This window comes from Paramisgurnus dabryanus, chromosome 17 (genome assembly GCF_030506205.2).
Source record: "Paramisgurnus dabryanus chromosome 17, PD_genome_1.1, whole genome shotgun sequence".
Classification (NCBI taxonomy): domain Eukaryota; kingdom Metazoa; phylum Chordata; class Actinopteri; order Cypriniformes; family Cobitidae; genus Paramisgurnus; species Paramisgurnus dabryanus.
In genome coordinates, this window is record NC_133353.1 from 23,411,278 (window position 1) to 23,431,488 (window position 20,211).

At 37.4% G+C, this 20,211-nt stretch overlaps 1 protein-coding gene across 4 annotated transcripts in view; it reads right to left on the reverse strand.

Annotated features, from left to right (window-relative positions):
* Positions 1 to 649: 649 nt before the first annotated feature.
* The window catches only part of ktn1 (kinectin 1), a 47,178-nt gene continuing 27,616 nt past the window's right edge, over positions 650 to 20,211 (reverse strand). For 2 of the 4 annotated variants that reach the window (XM_065288598.2, XM_065288597.1), the window contains exons 18-36: positions 19,103 to 19,171; positions 18,952 to 18,989; positions 18,578 to 18,668; positions 18,358 to 18,470; positions 16,078 to 16,147; positions 15,934 to 15,974; positions 15,742 to 15,832; positions 11,622 to 11,708; positions 8,320 to 8,409; positions 8,115 to 8,213; positions 7,916 to 8,005; positions 7,708 to 7,800; positions 7,520 to 7,588; positions 7,305 to 7,388; positions 6,442 to 6,525; positions 3,744 to 3,827; positions 3,526 to 3,612; positions 1,623 to 1,733; positions 650 to 1,495 (exon numbers count right to left, since the gene is read on the reverse strand). In XM_065288598.2, the coding sequence (XP_065144670.1) occupies positions 1,457 to 1,495; positions 1,623 to 1,733; positions 3,526 to 3,612; positions 3,744 to 3,827; positions 6,442 to 6,525; positions 7,305 to 7,388; positions 7,520 to 7,588; positions 7,708 to 7,800; positions 7,916 to 8,005; positions 8,115 to 8,213; positions 8,320 to 8,409; positions 11,622 to 11,708; positions 15,742 to 15,832; positions 15,934 to 15,974; positions 16,078 to 16,147; positions 18,358 to 18,470; positions 18,578 to 18,668; positions 18,952 to 18,989; positions 19,103 to 19,171 (1,530 nt within the window). In that variant the 3' untranslated portion in view covers positions 650 to 1,456. The remainder of the gene's footprint in view (positions 1,496 to 1,622; positions 1,734 to 3,525; positions 3,613 to 3,743; positions 3,828 to 6,441; positions 6,526 to 7,304; positions 7,389 to 7,519; positions 7,589 to 7,707; positions 7,801 to 7,915; positions 8,006 to 8,114; positions 8,214 to 8,319; positions 8,410 to 11,621; positions 11,709 to 15,741; positions 15,833 to 15,933; positions 15,975 to 16,077; positions 16,148 to 18,357; positions 18,471 to 18,577; positions 18,669 to 18,951; positions 18,990 to 19,102; positions 19,172 to 20,211) is intronic. The other 2 variants (XM_065288600.2, XM_065288599.2) reach the window with 2 other exon arrangements.

A 20,211-nucleotide genomic window follows, 5' to 3' on the forward strand; every position in this document is an offset into this window, starting at 1 on the left:
TTCCGCATTACTCAAAAATCAGATTTAAGTTCATTATAAAATAATTTACACTAATTTAAATATTTTCTGTTAACTAAACGGTAATTTTATAATTTACTCTATTATTATTTGACGTAATTGCCATTTCTCTCCCAAACAATTAACAGATTGAATGACACAAATCAAATTAAGCTTAGTGACTTATCTAAAACATGTTTCTGTAAAAATATTTATGTTTTCAGGGAAATTGAAACTTGCTTATTGTTTAACACTGACGTTCATAAACATTTTCTTACAAATTTCCCCCAAAAAATGGTTTAGATTCATGATAGCCTTTTACAAAAAGCCATTTTATGACTACACAGGGCTATTTTCAACCCAGCATTGTGTCAAAAAGGGATGAGCAAAGTCCCTTGTGTTGTAATTAACCCATGCTGGGTTGTTTTAACTAAAAATGCATTGTTGGATCAAATGTAAAAAAATTTCCTGGTTCAATTAAACCCAGTTGACTCAGTGCTGGATTGAAAATAACCCAGCATTTTTAGAGTGTATAATCTAAAAAATGCTGGGTTATTTGAACCCAGTGTTGAGTCAGATAGTCACAAATGTGTATGCACTTTTTCACAATATTACGCAATATATGGTTATACAAATCAGAGACCACACTGCATTTTTAATCAAGCATCCCTTTTAATTTCGGTCACCTGTTTACAAAAATGAAATATTAAGTATTAATGAAATTAGCAACAGTATAGTGCTTGTTGACAGTTGAGGAAGACGCCGCCTCTTTCTCTTTGAGGTGTGGATGAAGAAACCACAACTCATACCTGTAACGGCAGCATGTTGCAATGGTGTTTTCTTTTAAGAGTTTAGCACAGATTGAACCCATAATTCACCAGTGATACCATAATATATCCCTCTCCAAAACAAGCCCGGTGGGAAACAAAACATTTAGCATGATTAACAACTGCCTATGTGACGAAAAGCATTTATTGGTTTAAAATGGATCTCTTGTGCCTCTGAATTAAGAGCTGAAAATGTAACATAGTGAGTGTCAGTAGATCCTAACAGTTATTTCATTTTTAAAACAACACAAATATCCTCAAAGCTCTTTATAAGAAAGGATAAAAATCTCTCTGGTCAAAGAGAGCTAACAAAAGTAGTATTCAAAGTATTCAGACTGAAAAAGGGGTCAAGTCAGCAAAACGTCAACGCCTATCGGATGCCTTTGTTCATGTAAGTCTACTGAATAACAGGAATGCCAAGGTAGAGGAGTGGACACGGGCACGAGAAAGGATCCGGTTCACAGAGCCCACCCACCCAGTGCCCCTCTCCTCTGGGAGAAGTGGATAGCGGTTTGGAGTGTTCAGGGATCAGGAGATCACATGTTAGATCTGGTGTAGCAAACAGGGCTGGAATCCGAGTTATTGTGGTTTGTTGGCTTTACGTGAGCAAACCAAAGCCTTCCTTTGTTTAATTAATGTCCATAATTAGAGTATAATTTATCCCCACCATCCTGAAACAAAAACAACACTTGTTTACCAAAACTGGGCATTTAGCAAAATTAGAGTAACAACATCAGAAATAAAAATGTTAAGAGCATCTGCTGGTATTCAGCTTGTTTGTAAATGAACAGCTCATACCCTTTCAGGCCCCTTGGTAAGCTGTCTGTTGACAGAATAAAGTAGTTCCTGTAGTTCCCGAACTGTCTGATTCAACCCTGCAGTCACCTTCTCCTTACGATCGATCTCCTCCTACGACCATTAAAAAAAAAAACATTTAGACCAAGCATTGTACATCAACAAGCAAGGCTAAAATCAATGAGTAACCTCAAAAAACAGCATTTCAATCCAAAGACAGCATGACGTTCACTGAAAAATGTGCAATGCTTAATATGATATGGGACTAGAAGTCAGGCCTTTCAGTTAAAGAGCCAAAAGAGTCATCTTTTTGATAAGGGCATTGGGTCTCATTCACTACGCACAAATTTGAGAGCGAGATGTGCGTACGGATGTTTTCACAAACAAATCGTGATTCAACAAAACCTTTCATTTCAAAATGTCTTTTAATGTACACAAAAATTTAAGAAAACTTAAAACCACTCGTACCCAATAATCACGTACGCTATAATCCAATACTAGGCTATAATTATAATGTTTATAATAATGTTGATATATAAAATTTACATGGATTAGATTTTATATTATAATATTTTCTGTATTAAATATTATTATTATACCTGATCTATATTATATACATTATATTATACATTATTAAAGCCTACTTATTTTTACTACAGATATAAAGAAGATGCACATAATGACAAATCTTCACGCTTTCCTTCCTCACTTTTTTTTTAATCTCTATATAAAAGCGTCTGCTTAATGCCTAATGTAATCGTCATGCAAATGTAATGAGAAGTCCAAACGTCAATCACTTGATCTCCTTACGGTTTTATTTTAGATACAGATGCGCGTCTCTGTCATATTAATTAAATGTCATATTTGTTAACGGTCGGTGGACAGCACTGGCGTCCTCCAGCAACAGCAAAACCTGCCAAATAAAAAATGCAAAAGCAAATCGGAACTTTACCGATAATAAATATGATCATGGATTTCTTTTCGAGCTCTTTTGCTGCTATGACAAACTGCTCTAGAATTTTCTGTAGATTTTTCTGCACTGCGGAAAGCCCTTATATGGAGCTGGTTTGGGCGTGTTTTATGCAAATTACCAACCTTGTGCAAGCGGCCGCTCACGTAGAACACTCCAAATTCACTAACGTAATTACAAGTATAAGAAGAAACTCATGTGCGTATGTACGTATTTAGAAGCAGGCGGAAAGTTTTCGTGAGAAGTTCAAGTAAAACAATGTACGAAGTAATTAATGAATGAGACCCACTGTCTGTTTTTAGCATTTTTTAAGGGTTAATTTACCCAAAAATAAAAATTCTGACATAATTTACCCTCAAATTGTTACAGACCTGTATAAATGTTTTTATTCTGACGAACACAAATATATTTTGAAGAATGTCTGTAACAAAGCAGCTCTGGGGCACAATTCACTTTCATAGTATTTGTTTTTCCTACTGTGAAAGTCAGTGGTGCTCCTGTTTTCTGCTTGATTACAAATGTCTTCCTTCGTGTTTAGCAAAACAAAGAAATTTATACAGGTCTGTAACAACCTTAGGGGTAAGTAAATAATAACATAATTTACACTTGAACATAATTTACACTTTAAGGCAAAAAAAAAAATGTTTCAAGATTTCACACGATTTAAAATGTTACAATAATGCAATCGACAAACTTTCTTTTCTTTTAAGATGTGTTATCCCTCACTCGTCGCTACTATTACAACTGTGGCGCTGTCTTTAAAATCCAAACCAAAGTCTCAATCTAATTTTGAGATTAGGAGCATAACAGTTTTTCTTCACTCATTGATTTCGATATAGATATCAAGGTTAGATGACCTTATGAAGACAACATTAAATCACAACTTTAAACTGCATATCATCCGACTGTATCTTACAAGAACTTCAAACTTCTCACCGTTTGTGTGAGGCCGCTGGTCTCTATCAGGTCAGCCTGGCCTGCTTTAAGGATCTCTGCCTCAATCAACTCTAGCGACTGCTGGGCCTGACCACAACATACAGTGATGGGGAAAAGAGAGAGAAACATAATAAATAATAAAACAAGAAACTTATGATAGTTAACATGGCCACAAAACATTTTGAAATCTTTTGTATAGGTCCTCCGTTATGCTTTACCTTGTAGAGATCTCCAGCCACTTTCTGCCGCTCTCTCTCCTCCGTCTCGAGCTTACACAACGTCTCGGTCAGCCGAGTCTTGAGCTGAAACGCAACAGCCAATTATATACAACGTTACTGGAATGTAAAACACTACAGCCTATATTGAAGTTTTTACTTGGATATAGAACACACTTCATAGGAAACAGAAACAGTTGGAATATGTTCACATGTTGTCATCCCAGGTGTACATGACACAATCAGAGTTATATTAAATACTGTCCTCTCTTCTTTGTTCTTTTTTTCTCATTGACAGGTCAGATGACTACTCATTTTCATGCGTTTCATCATGCAAGAACCAATGAGATGTGATACTATCGACGTGCCGCCATTATCTCAAGTTATTCCTTATTTGTGTCGCCTTTATATCTCATTTGTAAGTCGCTTTGGAGAAAAACGTTTGCTAAATGACTAAATGTAAAATGTAAAAGTTTCAGCAATGATTTGTAGGTTTACAATACATGAGGTACCGACTGTTATCGTCGTTTCTGGTCAAATTTGAATGTAACAAGGAAAAGATAATTGGAGATGGTAAAGTGTGACAGTGTTTTTTAAATAGATTATGTTGTAGTAAAGGTTGTCTATAACATTTAAGTGGCAACATAAAGAGTCAATGGTAACTGAAATTCAAATTTTGCACACATTTGCCTTACAAATTAGATATAGGCCATGCCTTTAACTGTTACGTCCGCCTTTCTTGCTATTTGTTTACCATGTCACCATAAGTGTGGCATTTTAAAAGACTGAAAACGACTTATACAATGACCTTGAACTCTGTCCAACTATTGTTTTTAATGCAAGTGATTCAATTTTACCACACTGCAGTGCTGAATTTTGAAACTGCAACTTCCAGCTTATGTCAATTGCAGAGTATTTCAAAGTTTAGAGAATGCAAGATTCAATAACAAACATGGACAAGAACAAAAAAGCAGAAAATAAGCAACAATAAAAGCAATAAACAAAAGATATTAACTACATAAGTAACAGACAAGAGCTAAGCAGTTAGTACTTGTGCATGTACAAGTGTCCGCAGTACCAAGTGTCATGTGGCAGAGTGTCAAGCAGCAGTGAATTCGGAGTAAACTGAGAGTGAGGTATTAGATGATAGATTAGGATATTATACAGGCAAGGTGTAACCGTCATCTGTAATGCTTCATAAAATGGGGCTTCAAAGTCAGTTCTTTCATTCAGGACTGCTCATACATTTGTCATCGTGAGATTCATTTGAAAAGACAGCTCACTAAAACTACATTCTCTCATTTACTCCTCATGACGTGTTTCATCATAACACAATTAAAACGCTCTTTTCTAAAATGAAAATATCACAAGTGTTTTCAAGTGATGAAAATAAAAGTGGACAGAAGGTGCAGCTGTAACAAAAGTAGAATTAGGTATAAAAGGAAATTTAAATAATTCACTGATAATCTTCCCTTCTGCCAAAGTTCTGAAAGGGACACTCCACTTTTTTTGAAAATATGGTAATTTTTCAGCTCCCCTAGAGTTAAAAATGTTATTATTACCATTTTGGAATTCATTCGGCCGATCTCCGGGTCTGGGGGTACCCCTTTTTGCATAGCTTAGCATAATCCATTGAATCTGATTGGACCATTAGCATCGCGCGAAACAAATAACGAAAGAGTTTTGATATTTTTTCCATTTAAAACTTGACTCTTCTGTAGTTACATCGTGTACTAGGACAGACGGGAAATGAAAAGTAGCGATTTTCTTGGCAGATATGGCTAGGAACTATACTCTCATTCTGGATTCCAAAACGGTAAAACAAATGTTTAACTCTAGGGAGTGCAATGTCCCTTTAAATGGATACTCTAGCCAAATATCAAACATGGTTTACTCACCCTTTACCATCTGAGAAATATATGTCCATCATCTTTCCGACAAACACATTTTTGTGTTTCCTCCAGTAATCCACACAGCTCCAATGGGTTAATAAAGGTCTTCTGCATGTAATTGATGTGATTTTCTAACAAAAATATCCATATTTAAAATCATTTAGCTTCCTGTATCAGCCAAGGCACATTCACAGAGCTTTTTCTTCATTTAATGGCGGGTAGCACCAACGTTAAGGTGCATTTTTGCCACCTACCTCCCTCTCGTCACCTAACAGCATTCTTACCAAGAAGTATAGGACTCACGATGTGGCGATACTGCACCTTAAAATTGGTGCAACCCACCAGAGCAGCTCCATAAATGCGCATTGGCCAATACAAGACATGGATATTTTTCTTACAAAATTGCACGAGTTCCCCACAGAAGACTTTTATTAACCCTTCAAAGCTGTTACTACTCTTAAAGGATGCACTTTTTTGTGTTTTAAAGTCAGAAGTTCCCGATCCCTGTTTAACACCATTAAAAAGCTAGGAATACAAAGGATATTTACTAAAATAACTCCAAATGTGAGGTAAACCATGGGTGTAATTTTGAAATTTGGCTGGAGTACGCCTTTAAATCTCAATTTAGAAAGTCATGTATGTTCTAATACAAGTGAAACCTTGTACGTACAGCTGAATAGGCTAGAAATGAAAGATGACGGATAGCGACACCTTGCCGTAAAGATCCAGCCCTTGAAGCAACCATGTGACAGCGGCTCAAGAATAGAGAGAGGAAAAGCTTCTTTAGTTTAACCAGGGGTACAGCTTACCAAATTCAGCTCCTCATTCTGTCTGACGGCTTCTGTGTATGAGCCGTCGAGTTTGCTTTGCAACTCGGTCAAGAGATCTTTGAGCTGGAATGAAGTTTGAGATGTTTAAGAAACTAGTGGGGCTGAGACCAGCAGGATGGTGTTTGGATCCAAAGTGAGGAAACATTTTCCTGAATGTTCGTTTTAAGGAACAGTTCACCCAAAAATTTCAATTATTTCATTATTTACTCCTTCCTGACTTTCATGTCTTTAAACTTGTATGACTTTCTTTCTTCTGAACAACATAAAAGAAGATTTTGAACAATGATGGTAACCAATGGACACAAAAATGTCACATTTCTCAAAATATCCTCTTTTGTGTTTCATAGAAGAAAGAGTCATATACAGATTTTAAATGACACAAGGAAGAATAAACATTGACAATTCTTAGGTGAACTATACCATATTTCATAAGGGCTTGAATAGTTAGGTTTGTTTTAAATGAATGTGCTTCAAGTTTGGGTGGCATGCTAGCAAGAGACTATTATGACACATGGGTTTATGTGATTCACACAGGTGACATGTTATTGGATCAAAGTCCTTTTGTTGTTATTGAATACTGTATCAACCAATCATTAGTTAAAGATTAAGGTTAAAGTGTATAAACCAGATGTTAAGAGACAAAACACATATTTGTGTTTATTTACAGAGGATGGGCAGCCAATACCAAATCACCTAGAGTTATGAAAGTTGTTACTGAATTCAAACAATGTTAGTCAATTATAAACCACAAGCAACACACAAACACAAAGGACAGAACTAAAAACCAGGAATACAAGCATGCAATTTGGTTATTTTGTTTGCATCAGGAAGTTTACACTTACTTCTCTGACTTCTGACACATAGGTGGCGCTCTCACGCTCCGCTCTCTCCAATTCAGACTCAAGGTGCTCCTTGTCTCTCCTTAACTGCAATATATAAATTGCAAAACAGCATTCAAAGTTTCATTCATTAGCTCATGGAGCTTTTTGGTTTTTCAAATGTATGCTGTAGATAGTATAGCACAGGTGCCTGTCGCCAATGACTGAAGATAACTCACACTCTCCAGATCTCCATCTGTGCTCAATCTGTCCACTTCCTGTTCCAGTGCAATTACTCTCTCTGTCATCTAAAAATGACAGAATTACACTTGTAATTCAATCCCAATAAAGTAAAAGCAATCTCAACATCCCAACGAAATGTCACAGGAACTGTGTGGATAATCCGGCGAGTTTTTGTTTGACAAACCTCTTTGAGATCAGCCTGTGACTGCTCCAACTTCTCTCTCCAGCGCGTCTCCTCCTGCTCCACGCTGCTCTGCAGCCGCTGCAGGATCCCTTCCTGTGTGGACAACACCAACATAACCCTCAGTGAGATAATCATGGAGCAGAGCTCCAAAAAATATCCTGTTATATCACACACACATTTTACAGTTAAATCCATATATGGAGCTCACCGTTTCTGCTAGCACCTTCTTGTACGTCTCACAATCTTTCTGTAGAACTTTTTGGGCCTCTTCAGATTCCTTCAACTTTTCTGCTAAAGCCTGTTGAGAAAACAACCGCTTAATTTTCAGTCAACACTTGAAAACAAACTGTAAAACTACTGCCAACTTTGTTTTGTTGAACCCTACAAAATATCTAATGCATCCTCACCTGGGCATCCCCAGAGGTCACCTCTGCGGCAACAGTAACCTCTGCAGCCGAACACTCCTTCACGGACGTCTCAAACTTCTGCAGCCACTGCTGGTGGTTCTGAGTAATCAGAATTTAAACGTACATTAGATGATTCTGCAAATGTCCACCAGCATTAAATGAAATGTACATTGTAATTGTGAGTATCATAAGGGTGGTAGGGCACCTGGTCGGTGGGTAGGGGCACGTGTGGGAGAAGTCTGTGCAACAGCGCTCGGCATTCAGCTTCTGCGGACTCCAACACCGTCTGGTGATCCTGTGGGGAAAAATACACAAGATCACACACTTTACCAATCAAAAACCTTTAAACATACATTTAATTACACTTTGTATCACCACATCACAATGTGCCCAAATCAATAAAGAGCCAATGCTGTTTCCCACCCCAAACAGTGACTGATACACCCAACAAAATGTGCATTTCAAATCTAAATAGAACTATTTTTATGTATACATCATACACTTATTCCAGGCTGACAAAATATATGTTTGACTAGAAAACAAGAAATGCATTGATTAAGGAATGATTCTTTTAAGTAAACACTGTAAGGCTCTAAGGGGGTGTGCACACCAAAGCTTTTAAACACGGCTAAAAACGCCAGCTGAGCGCTTTGGTTGCTGTGATACTTCTGCTTTGTTTATCAGTCATTGTACGATGCATCGGTTGGTTGTTGTGTTATTTGTCCCACCCCTCCTCCACAGTGATTGGACGGCCGTGTAAGAACCGACATTGACGAGCTGAGCTTCACCCAAAGTTATATATATTTTTCAACACTCGGCACTCAGCGCTGAGAAACCACGGAGCGCTGACTTTCAGCACGAAAAAAGGCCAGCTGCTGGCTTTTTGCCAAAAACGCAGCGCTTCCATTGGAAACAATTGAAAACATACGCCGGCCGCTGGCATAAAAGCTTTGGTGTGCACGCCCCCTAAGCATTGTAAGCATAAAAGCATGCAATACTTTTTTTATAACACACCCATTCAATTTACCCATACAAATAATATAAAATTGTAATATCAATCAGAATAATCTGCATAATTCAAGTTTCCTGGAAAAGGCATTTTTTACAACCAAAACGTATAGTCACTTTTGTTATTGAGGACGTTAGTGTTGTAAAACATTCATAAAACCCCAAATTCTGCAAACGAATACAAAAAATAACACATTTATACTCCACTCTGTATTATTTTCATGAAAAGAAAATAGACTGATCAATCCTGTGAGTAAAGGATGTATAAAATCCATAGACCGTAAAAAAATTATATGGACGTAGTGTCCATGATGTCACCCATAGGTTTGTGAAGAGCTTTTTTGAAGTTTAAAGTAGGAGGTGCCTGCCGTCGCAATCTTGGCCGCACGTTACCGCGCATCACTCGCGGATAACCGAAAATGGATAAAGAGGCGGGACATGGGTGAAGCGGAGGTGGCTGGTTGCTGAAACCACGCCCCCTAGCGCAATTCTAGTGACAGCAGTGGCAGTTCATCCCTCAGTCGAGTGGCCACGCCCTAAATTATGCAGAACTTTAAGGCTTAATATAATTTAAATGGATGGGTTCACCCCCCTCACAGTTGTCATGTAGGGCAAAATAAGCTATATAGACCAAAAACACTTTTTGTACCAGGCTGTAAATTAATTATTTTCTGCTGTAAAGTTGGGCATTTTAACATGGGGATCTATGGGAATTGACTCCCTTTTGAAGCCAGCCTCTACAAGCCAGTCGATGAATTGCAGTATAAGTCACTTCTGTATTAGCTTCATCAGAGAGATTGGAAGGTTGCCCCTCAATAAAAAAATTCAGCACTTTATGAACTACAAACAATACCAGATATAAAGTGACAGATTTTCGAGTAAAGGGTGATTATATAATTGCAGGTACATCTGGTTATATTTTTAAAGGGCACCTACTATGCAAAATCCACTTTTATAAGGTGTTTGGACATAAATGTGTGTTGGCAGTAAGTGAACACATCCACCCTACAATGAAAAAAAGTCCATTCCCTTCTTTCTTAATCCCCATTAAACCAAAGCAGTCTCATTAGACATTTTGATTCTTTTGTTAATGTGACATCACACTAACAAAGCCCAATAGCCACTGACTGACAGTCCTGCGTTACCATAGTTTCCGTCCTCAGCGAGTTGTAGGCCGCCTGTCATATCCTAATAGCGTGATACTATTGTTTAAGACTATATTGACAGGAATAAGATCTATTTAACAAAGCACTTATGGTCTCTTTTGATATAGCAAAGGGGGTAGCTCATTTGCATTTAAAGGTACAGACTCCCACTCAAATAGGGGCATTTTGGTCATGCTATAACAAATAATAATAGCTGTCCTTTAAATTATTTTAACAATCTAGACTCATTGTCATGAATCACAAGTTGTTACAGGCATAAAAAGGTGTTATATATAAGAGACTTTTTACAAAAAAGTATGAGTTATACATCTTATGATCCATAACCATGAGTATCAATCTATTAAAATAATAATAAATAAAACCATTTAAATAAAAAATTCAATAAAATAAAAAAAGGACAGCTCTTGATTGTATCCACTGGAATTTTGAGTTGTGGAAAATACAACAGATGCCGGACACAGCCATGAGCGGATATATTGACAAATCAGTTAGCATGATCTGTCCAACTGTCAGTGTCAGCAGGCCGAGCCCCGATATAATTACTCATGATGTAAGCAGGACCGTTTATAGATTTACTTAAATATGAACGCAAATTTCTTGCTACATTTAGATGGGTGTTCAACCCTGCGGAGGGAGAGGGCAGAGGTTTCCGATTACTGACAGATCTTCACATCCTGCAGGAGGAGAGTTGGTGAGACCCTCAAAGATGTTGGGGAAAGGCAACGACAAGATGAATGCAACTAATAAATAAAGAACAGGAACACATTACAAAATCATTTCAGGTATGTGAGGTGATAACACCTTCTTTGGATTTGTTCATTACCTTCCTTTTTTGATTTCATCATATTATCAGTTCTTCTTGGGGGATAATTGTGATATTAAAACATTTAGAGGCAATTTGTAGAAAACAAGTGGAGATTAGCATGCTGGGAGGGAGGAGCGGGAAGGTCACACAACAGGATAAAAACCAATGAATGATCAAATGACAGAATGGGCAAAAATAATTCCTAAACTAATGATCAACTAATAAAAATTATGTTAGCTGCACACTCATTTCAGGTGTCAATACATACTTGTTAAATATATAATAATTTAAAAACAGAACAGCAAGATTCAGCCAATCGCCATACATGTGTAAGTATGAAGCTTTTAGCAGCTTGTGGCATTCAATACAGCATATTAGCATCATGCAGTTTTAACAGTTCAGTGTTATGAAATGAGTATGCAGCTGAACGTAAAGAAGTTAATGAGAATGCAGAGATCTTCACTGGTCAATAAATGACAGAGGCTTTGATTTGACTCTAGAGTGAAGTTTGGGAGTTGCGGTGCGAACCTTGGCGCTCTTGGTGAGTTTTCCCTGAAGTATGGTCTCGGTGGCTGACAGCGCCTCCATAGCGCTCCAGTTTTTCTCCCGTAGCTCCTAGTCAGTTTCAAAGAAACACCACTTTCAGTTCAGCCTACACTCTTGCCAGAGAAATGACTGTGCCACACATAAAGGGTTTAACCATAAAGAACCAACAAACCAAACCCCAACCAAGTCATTTCTGTTCATCAAACCATTAATGTACCATTTTCAACATTGTAGCAAAAGACAAATATTTAAAAAAGCAACACCTTGGGAGATTAAGAAAAGTGATAAAATAACTAGCCAACCTTTTAAACAATGTTAATCACCTCATAATATAAAATAAACCCTGAATGTATCTTGCACAGGTGCATAAATGTTCCCAGGCCAACAAAGTTCCCTCAACTGCCTTTCCAATTGAACCTAACTTATGTGGAAAAATCCCTTATTACTCTTTCAAACAGAAATGGGTTTTTAAAAGTCAGGTTTGGTTTAGTGTTTTGGTTAGGTTAAGTTTGTGTGCGAGTCCTGCTGCTTAAACAATATGTATGGGTTTTTCATTAAAATATCCATTAATCACTTGCACAGCAGTATATATTTTTTTAAATGTGTACTTATATTCAAAATGTTTTCAATAATGGTTAAACTTGCAAATTCTCTGAATTCAAACAGTTTAACTCTCTTGTTCATATGGGTTAGATTTTCCTTGGTTTACACTTTGCTGCCAAAGAAACCGCAGGTGTGTTAAGGGGATCGCACACCGGCCGCGCCACTCAGCGCCACGCCGTTCGAAAAAAAAAATTTAACACATTGTTTTCTATGAGTATACGCACACCGGCGACGCCAGGTGGCGCCTGTCCGCGCCGCCAAGCTTTGACTCAGGAAGTTGCTCAAATCCCTGTCGTGCCACACAGCGCCACTCACATAGTTTAACATTAAATAACATCCTATTTGTCCCAAATCATTAAAGGACAAGTTCGGTATTTTAGACTTAAAGCCCTGTTTTTCAGATTGTTTACGGTGAAATAGAATGGTTTTGACTGAAATTTCGACATTTGCGGCTGCCCTGAGAATTTCCGCGTGTTTGTGTTTCATCTCACACCTCTACAATGGGTTTATAGGTGCACTGGAACAATCCTTCCTAAAATGCATTAAACTTTCGTTTACAAAGACGTGAAACTCACCGAGTGGTCAGGGGTGTTCACTGATATGCTTCCACAAAAATCCGTGCAAAAGATGCTTTCCAACAGCTGTTTTAGCATTCGTTGTTAACTTGTGGACCTATTTTTCTAAACGCCTCACACCCGTACATTCTTCCGCTTAGAGTTTAAATAATGGACACTCCAGCCCAGGTGGTGGCGCTAATCCGCCATTGCCAATTGCAAGAATAGAAACAAAGTTCCTGGCACGGAGTATTACCGTACCTCACAGGACAAGTCAATGGAGTTGGTAAAAACTACGATAAAACCTGTTGGAATGCGTATTTTGCAGCGATTTTTGTGTGAGCATACCAGTGAACACCCCTGACCACTCGGTGAGTTTCACGTCTTTGTAAACGAAAGTTTAATGCATTTTAGGAAGGATTGTTCCAGTGCACCATTAAACCCATTGTAGAGGTGTGAGGTGAAACACAATCACGCGAAAATTCTCAGGGCAGCAGCAAATGTCGAAATTTCAGTCAAAACCGTTCTATTTCACCATAAACAATCTGAAAACTGGGCTTTAAGTGTATAATACCAAACTTGTCCTTTAACGATTAACATTGGCTGCTAACGTATATTTTGCATTTTGAAGTAGACGCTATCTGACGAAGCTCGCGCTATTTAATGTGAACTTCCGGTTTACAATATCTCTGAATTGTTCTAGACGCGACTCGACGCGGCGCAGCGCAGCGTGACGCTGAGCTGCGCGGCCGGTGTGCGATCCCCTTTAGACTTCATATGACAATGAACCGGCTTGTGACATCTACAGCTAGAAATATAGTTCCATTCATACCAAGGTTATAATCGTTAACGACAACTAGGTGGAAAAAATAGATTGTCGTTAACTGAAATAAAAATAAAAACGAGGTATTACAAAAAACGATAACTAACCAAAACTGTAATGTGTGTTTGGCAAAACAAACTAAAATTAAATAAAATTATAGATTTAATGTCCTTAGTTTTCGTATTTGTCAATGTCTTTCATAGAGCAAATAACGTTAAGCTGCATTTCCTTCCCCTGCGTCTCTCACTCGGCGTCTCTCGCACAAACACATGCACATGGCGTCTCCATGAGAACGACGTTGAAAGCAAGTTCGCGAAAGGTTTGTATCCCGTGAGCAGCTTTACACAATCACACATTAAAAAGTGGTAAAAAAATATTTTTAATTCTTAATATAATTTTGTCAGTGTGTTAATGTCGACCCGAGAAGTGATTGCTACTTTAGAAAGTTAACTACTGTAGTCGCAAATTTGAGGTAAAATGCACTTGGGTTGTCGATGTCAAAACACTATATAAGCTGTGATTCAAATATTAAATAATGTTATGTCATTTGCTTACTCTTACACTGAATGTTTGCTGCTTCAATCCAGATGAGTAGGCTATTGTATAGGGTAAATTTAGTATAGGGTGTGAAAATTGTACAACTGTTGTATTTGTTTAGGACATACTAAAGACGACATACATGAACCGCATACAGAATTCTTGTAAATGGGTTGAATATATGCGGTTCATGTATATCTTCTTTAGTCTGTTGGCTCTTTACTGGAAGACATCGCTTACACATTTTGCACTTACTGCGGAGTGTTGAGACGGTTTACATATTTGTGCCCATATGCATTTTATTTTTATTTTAGAATATTTTCTAAAACTTTAAGATGTTTTTTGAGTCTTTTGTAAATTAGGTTATTTGTCAGGGGAAAAATTAAAAAAGGTCAGAAAAATATTGTGTAATAATTAAATAATACTTTTTCTGACCTTTTATAATCTTGAACCTGACAAATAACCCAAATTATAAAAAAATAAAAACTAACACTAAAACTAATAAAAACTTAGCTTAAACTAAGCATTTTCAAAAAATAAAAAATAGACTAGCAAAACCACTTTAAAAACTAATTATAATTAAAGTGAATTTGAAAACAAAAAATCAAAATGAAAACAAAATAAAAACTAATGAAAAATGCAAAACTATAATAACCTTGATTTATACACATACGCGGGGGTCCGCGTACAGTGTGAGTGATGCAAATTTCATCATCAGAATAGCATGTGTGCAGCGTAGGCACACTGCCAAATTTTTGTAACCGTGCATACTTTGTTTGCGTAGGTCGCATTTGCAGGAGAACGTAGGACAATATGTAATCCAAAAGAGGCATTGCATTTTGTCGCAATGAGCATGCCTTGAACGTCTGAGTACACGGTCTATACAAGTCAAATAAACTGTGCTTTGCAAGGTTGTGCGTTGGACCATGCGCAACTGTTGCTGTTATTTATTGATCTCTGGAAACACAATACATTTTTTTATATTACACATTACATATTGTCTATTTACTGAAGCGCTTTAAACGAAAACCCTCTCATGTGTTAAAATCAGTATACTAAATTATATTTTGTGGCTGCTGCTTTAGTATATCATAGATTTACAGTAATGCACCTGCAATACTGCAGACAAATACATGAAAATTACACCAAAAATGTTTACTTATTGTTCTTTCTTCGCATTTTTTGAGATTTTTGAGGAATTGTGCAGGATGGATTGAAACATAATAAAATGGGTTAAACAAAGTTGATAGCACTACATTCTTATTGGTTGCAAAAAGCATAACGTATAGTACGTAAACTTGCACAAAATATGCAATAAACACAAAGAGGGCAAAGCATGTGCTAATAAACCACAATATGAATGTTTCTCAGATGAAATAACTAGAAATGGGTCTTACAGGGCATAATATTATTAAAACATCCTACAGCATTTGTTGGAGATATGCCAGCCTAGACCTGCCATTCAAATGACGATCACCTGCTTTACATGCTCATTAGCAAGAGCATTGCAACACATCATCTGGAAAAGCTAAAGCTCAGGCGTTTCTCTTGCCCCAACAGAAAGACTCCACCTTACTTAACTTACGTTGTTTTTCTTGCGATGAAGCTCCACGGATTCCCTTAACTCTAAGAGCTCTGCCTGAAGATCAGATAGATGTTTGTCCTTCTCAGCAAGCCTAAGGACACAGAGCAGCATGTGTGTGTTACGGCAGAATAGCATGAACATGGTCTGGAATCATTAACAGGAGGATTAAACTGTAACTACAGGAATACTTACGCTGTTAATAACTCCTGACTGGGAGCTGCTGAAACAGTTTGCTGCGAAAAAACATAAGATCAGCATTACAAAGTGAATTCTGGGTTGTCTATTGCACTCTTAATACTTTTGTGGTTTTAAATAGTCCGATCTGAATGTCAACACCTGTTGCTGTTGTGCTGCCTTTTCCAATTCTCTCTGCAGTCTCTCAACATCCTGGTCCTTAACCGTTAACCTATAATACACATATGCACCAATGAGAAAGGCACTAATTTCATTGTAAACAATTAAATGTTACATTTAGTAAAATTCCCATTTCTTAAAAGGAAAACCACAGTTTTTCAATATTTTACTACGATCTTAACTCAACTTAGACAAATGAATACATAGCCATCTTTGTACACCACGTCGTGAATGTGTTAGCATTTAGCCTAGCCCCATTCATTCCTTAGGATCCAAACAGGGATGAATTTAGAAGCCATCAAACACTTCCATGTTTTCCTATTTAAAGACTGTTACATGAGTAGTTACACGAGTAAGTATAGTGCAAAGACCGTAAAAAATATGGACGTAGTGTCCGTGACGTCACCCATTGGCTTGTGAAGATCGCTTTTGAAGCTTAAAGTAGGCGTTGCCTGCCGTCGCCATCTTGGCCGCGCGTCACCGCGAATCACTCTCGGAAAACCGAAAATGGGTAAAGAGGCGGGACATGGGTGAAGCTGAGGTGAAACCACCCCCGCCTAGCGCGAGTCTAGTTACAGCAGTGGCTGTTCAACCATCACTCAAGCGGTCACGCCCTTAATAATGCAGAAGTTTAAGGCTTAATATAATTTAAACGGATCAGTTACAAAAAAAATCATTCGACCTCGGGCGCAGTAATATTGACGCAGTAATATTGACGGACGTTTGAGTGAAAAGGGGAGTAGTCAGGAGTGATGATGTTACTGCGCGCCGAGATCAAGGTGCTGAAAACAAAGTGCTCTTAACACATTCACGACACGCTGTATAAAGATTAAAGTGCATCGCACACAGGACGCGCAGCTCAGGGCCATTCTGAAAACTCGAACACATTGCTTTCTATGAGTATACGCACACCGGCACCGACAGGTGGCACCTGTCCGCGCCGCCCAGCTACGACTCAGGAAGTTGCTCAAATCCCTGTTGTGTCACTCAACACATAGTTTATAACATTAAATAACATCATATTTGTCCCAAATCATTAAAGATTAACATTGGCTGCTTACGTATATTTTGCATTTTGAAGTAGACGCTATCTGATGAAGCTCGCGCTACTTAATCTGCACTTCCGCTTTGCTCAGAGTTGTCATAGACGCGATGCTGAGCTGCGTGGCCGGTGTGCGACCCCCTTTTAGTGTGTGCATTGAAAAAAAAGGGCCATGTATAAATGTGCCAACACGTTCGCGTTTCTCTGTACAAAGATTAAGTGCACGTATTGAAAAAAGATAGGTATGTATTAATTCGTCTAAGTTGAGGTAAGAACAAAGGTAAGAAAATGGTGGTGTTTTCCTTTAAGCGATTCAACAGTGATTCAATGTCATTTAGTCTAGAAATATTTTCAATTATTTTGTATAATAAAATAATCTGTATGATGTGAATTTATAGACAAATGGTTAAAAGTGCCATTTGTGATAACTTGCTAAATGCTATATACAAAATGCGATATGGCAATATGTTTTCGTTTGTAAAATAAAAAAATCTAATTATAATTTATTTTTAAACTTTAAATGATAACCAAAATACATGTTTAACATTCCTTCTGGGAAACAAAGCATCACTTCACATTACTGTATCACCCAAAAACTTTGACTATAGGTTACTTCATGAAGTATTATATTGCGTTCACTCCATAACTACCGTTCAACTGGAAATGTGTGCCAGGTAAGAATAACAAGCATCCGCATAAGGTTGCAGCGGTTACGTTGTACAAGTTGCCTCTTTCAAAAAACTCCAGGTTTATAAGCTGTAATAATGAGCTCAGTGAGAATGTAAACCATTTTTACACTTTGAAATCTTGTAATTACAGTAACTATTGCAATATGTTTATTGCAGTATGCATCTTTATAATATTTCTGCTTATTTTATTATATGTTGCTGCCCTTGTTAACAAACAAACAAAAATGTTCAGAAAAAAAAAAACAATATTATGGGAATTAGATTTCAATTCAGGTTAAACTAATTAAATATTATTTTTAATCTGCTTCAATGATTTTTTTTACTTTTTTATTAAACCTTTTCATATTTTATTGGGGTGTCTTCCTTTTCTTTTTGATGTTTTGCTCATGACATATTAAAAAAAAAGAATATAGTTAAACTAATACAAGAAAACCTAAGAAAGGACACCAGTTGACAAAGGTGGTCACATCATTAAAGCTTTAAGATAAGCAAAGCACAAGGTCATCTGTAAGATACTTGAATACTACATACTGATCCTGTAGCGCCTGTAGTTTAGTGCTCAAGTCTGAGTTTGACTCCTGGGTTTCTCTGCATCTCAGCTGAGCCAGTTCAGTGTTCAAAACCTCTACCTGCTCTTTTAGATCCTGTGGACACACAGATTCAAATTTATAGATCCATCATGATACATCACACAAATGAACGAGCACTGACTGCTCTACAGTAATAATAAATCAGTTCAGAACACACTCACCTTCACTACCTTCTGTCTTTCTGATTCACTCTCCAAAGCCGACCTCAAACTCTCCTCCACCGATCTTATTTTTTCATCCTTCTCTTGAATCCTGTAAAAAATGCATATCTTTGCCAATAAACTGGATGTTTGTTGCTACCTACCTAAATAACACATACACAGTTAAAAAACGTTGTGTGCATGAATGATTTATTTTCAAACTGTTGCTTGGCCACGCATGCAGAGCCTCTAGCGGCATCATTAAAAAGATTGCTAAGAAATGTGCACCGCTTGCATAGAGTTTGTTTTGGACCTAATACGTTAAGTCAGATCTATGGTTGAGATGAGCTTAATTTTTCATCGCCGATATATCTATAATATATTTTCAGACATACTTTTGCTGTAGCTCCTCTAGTGCTGCTCCTGATGTTGCCTGGGAAAAGAAAATGGGGAAAGATGTAAGTAAGATGAGCACAGTTGTGATGTGCATTAAACACCTATAAAATTCTCTCCTATCCATATTTGACCCATGTGTCTGTTGGCTACCTGTTCTGTGTTTTGTTTCTGTACCACCTCCAGTTGCTGTTGTAAATCTTCTCTCTTTTTTCTTAATCCCTATTCAAAAACATACAGAATATAAAAAACAAACTTGTTATTTAACATGAATATAACAGCAGTGTTAAGCTAAATGTATAGTTCAGTTTTTCCGCATAGTGTGCATGATGCAAATTTCATCATCAGAATAGTATGCGTACCGCTGAATTTTTGTAACTGCACTTACTTTGTATGTGTAGGTCACGCATTTGTGTACACATAAAAAAACTATACTCCAGCCTTTATGAGGCTTCAGCACTATGTCCAAAATGTATTAGATAGCCTAATAATCATGTGAGCTCTCAAAAAAGTCATGCTATATTTATTTTCACCAATCCTTATGCAATCTTTCAGGCATAACAGAGCTTTAAAACAATCAATACTCAATCCAGGGTTCCCACACCTTAGTTAACTCCAAATTCAAGGACCTTTCAAGGACTTTCCATGTCCAATACCCTCAAATTCAAGGACTAAATGGGGGGACACATTTCAAGTGAGAGCGTGTTACCTTTTAAGATACATTGTTACAGTTCCCTATCAAGGGAACTAGCGCTGCGTCACTGCAGTGACACTTTGGGGATGCCTCCAGGGGTAAGTGCGTCTGAATGTGTATTTCAAATTTAACGACAAAGACAGGGTGACGCGGGAGACAGGAAATATATCACTATCTGAAATATTGCCAAAGACGGCGTTACAGGGACCAAGGAATTATGGCAAGGGAGACGCAGCGCCGCGTTCCCTTCTCAGGGAACAACAGTTACATACGTAACCCGAGACGTTTTTTTATGTGTAAAACACAACTATGCAAAAAAGCATTTTGGTAGGAATCAACATTAGCATACAGAAGATAAAAGCATTTAAAGCAAATAGTTTAGCATGTGTGCTTCAAAAGTCTAGAATTTTTATGATATTATCCTACACTACACATGGAAAAATATAGATTTTTTTCCAGAAAACTTCTTGCATAAAATATATTCAAGCACTTTCAATGACCTGTATCTATGTATGCATATTTTCAAAAACTTCCCAGGGCCATTAATTCTCCCCCCCAGAATCACAAA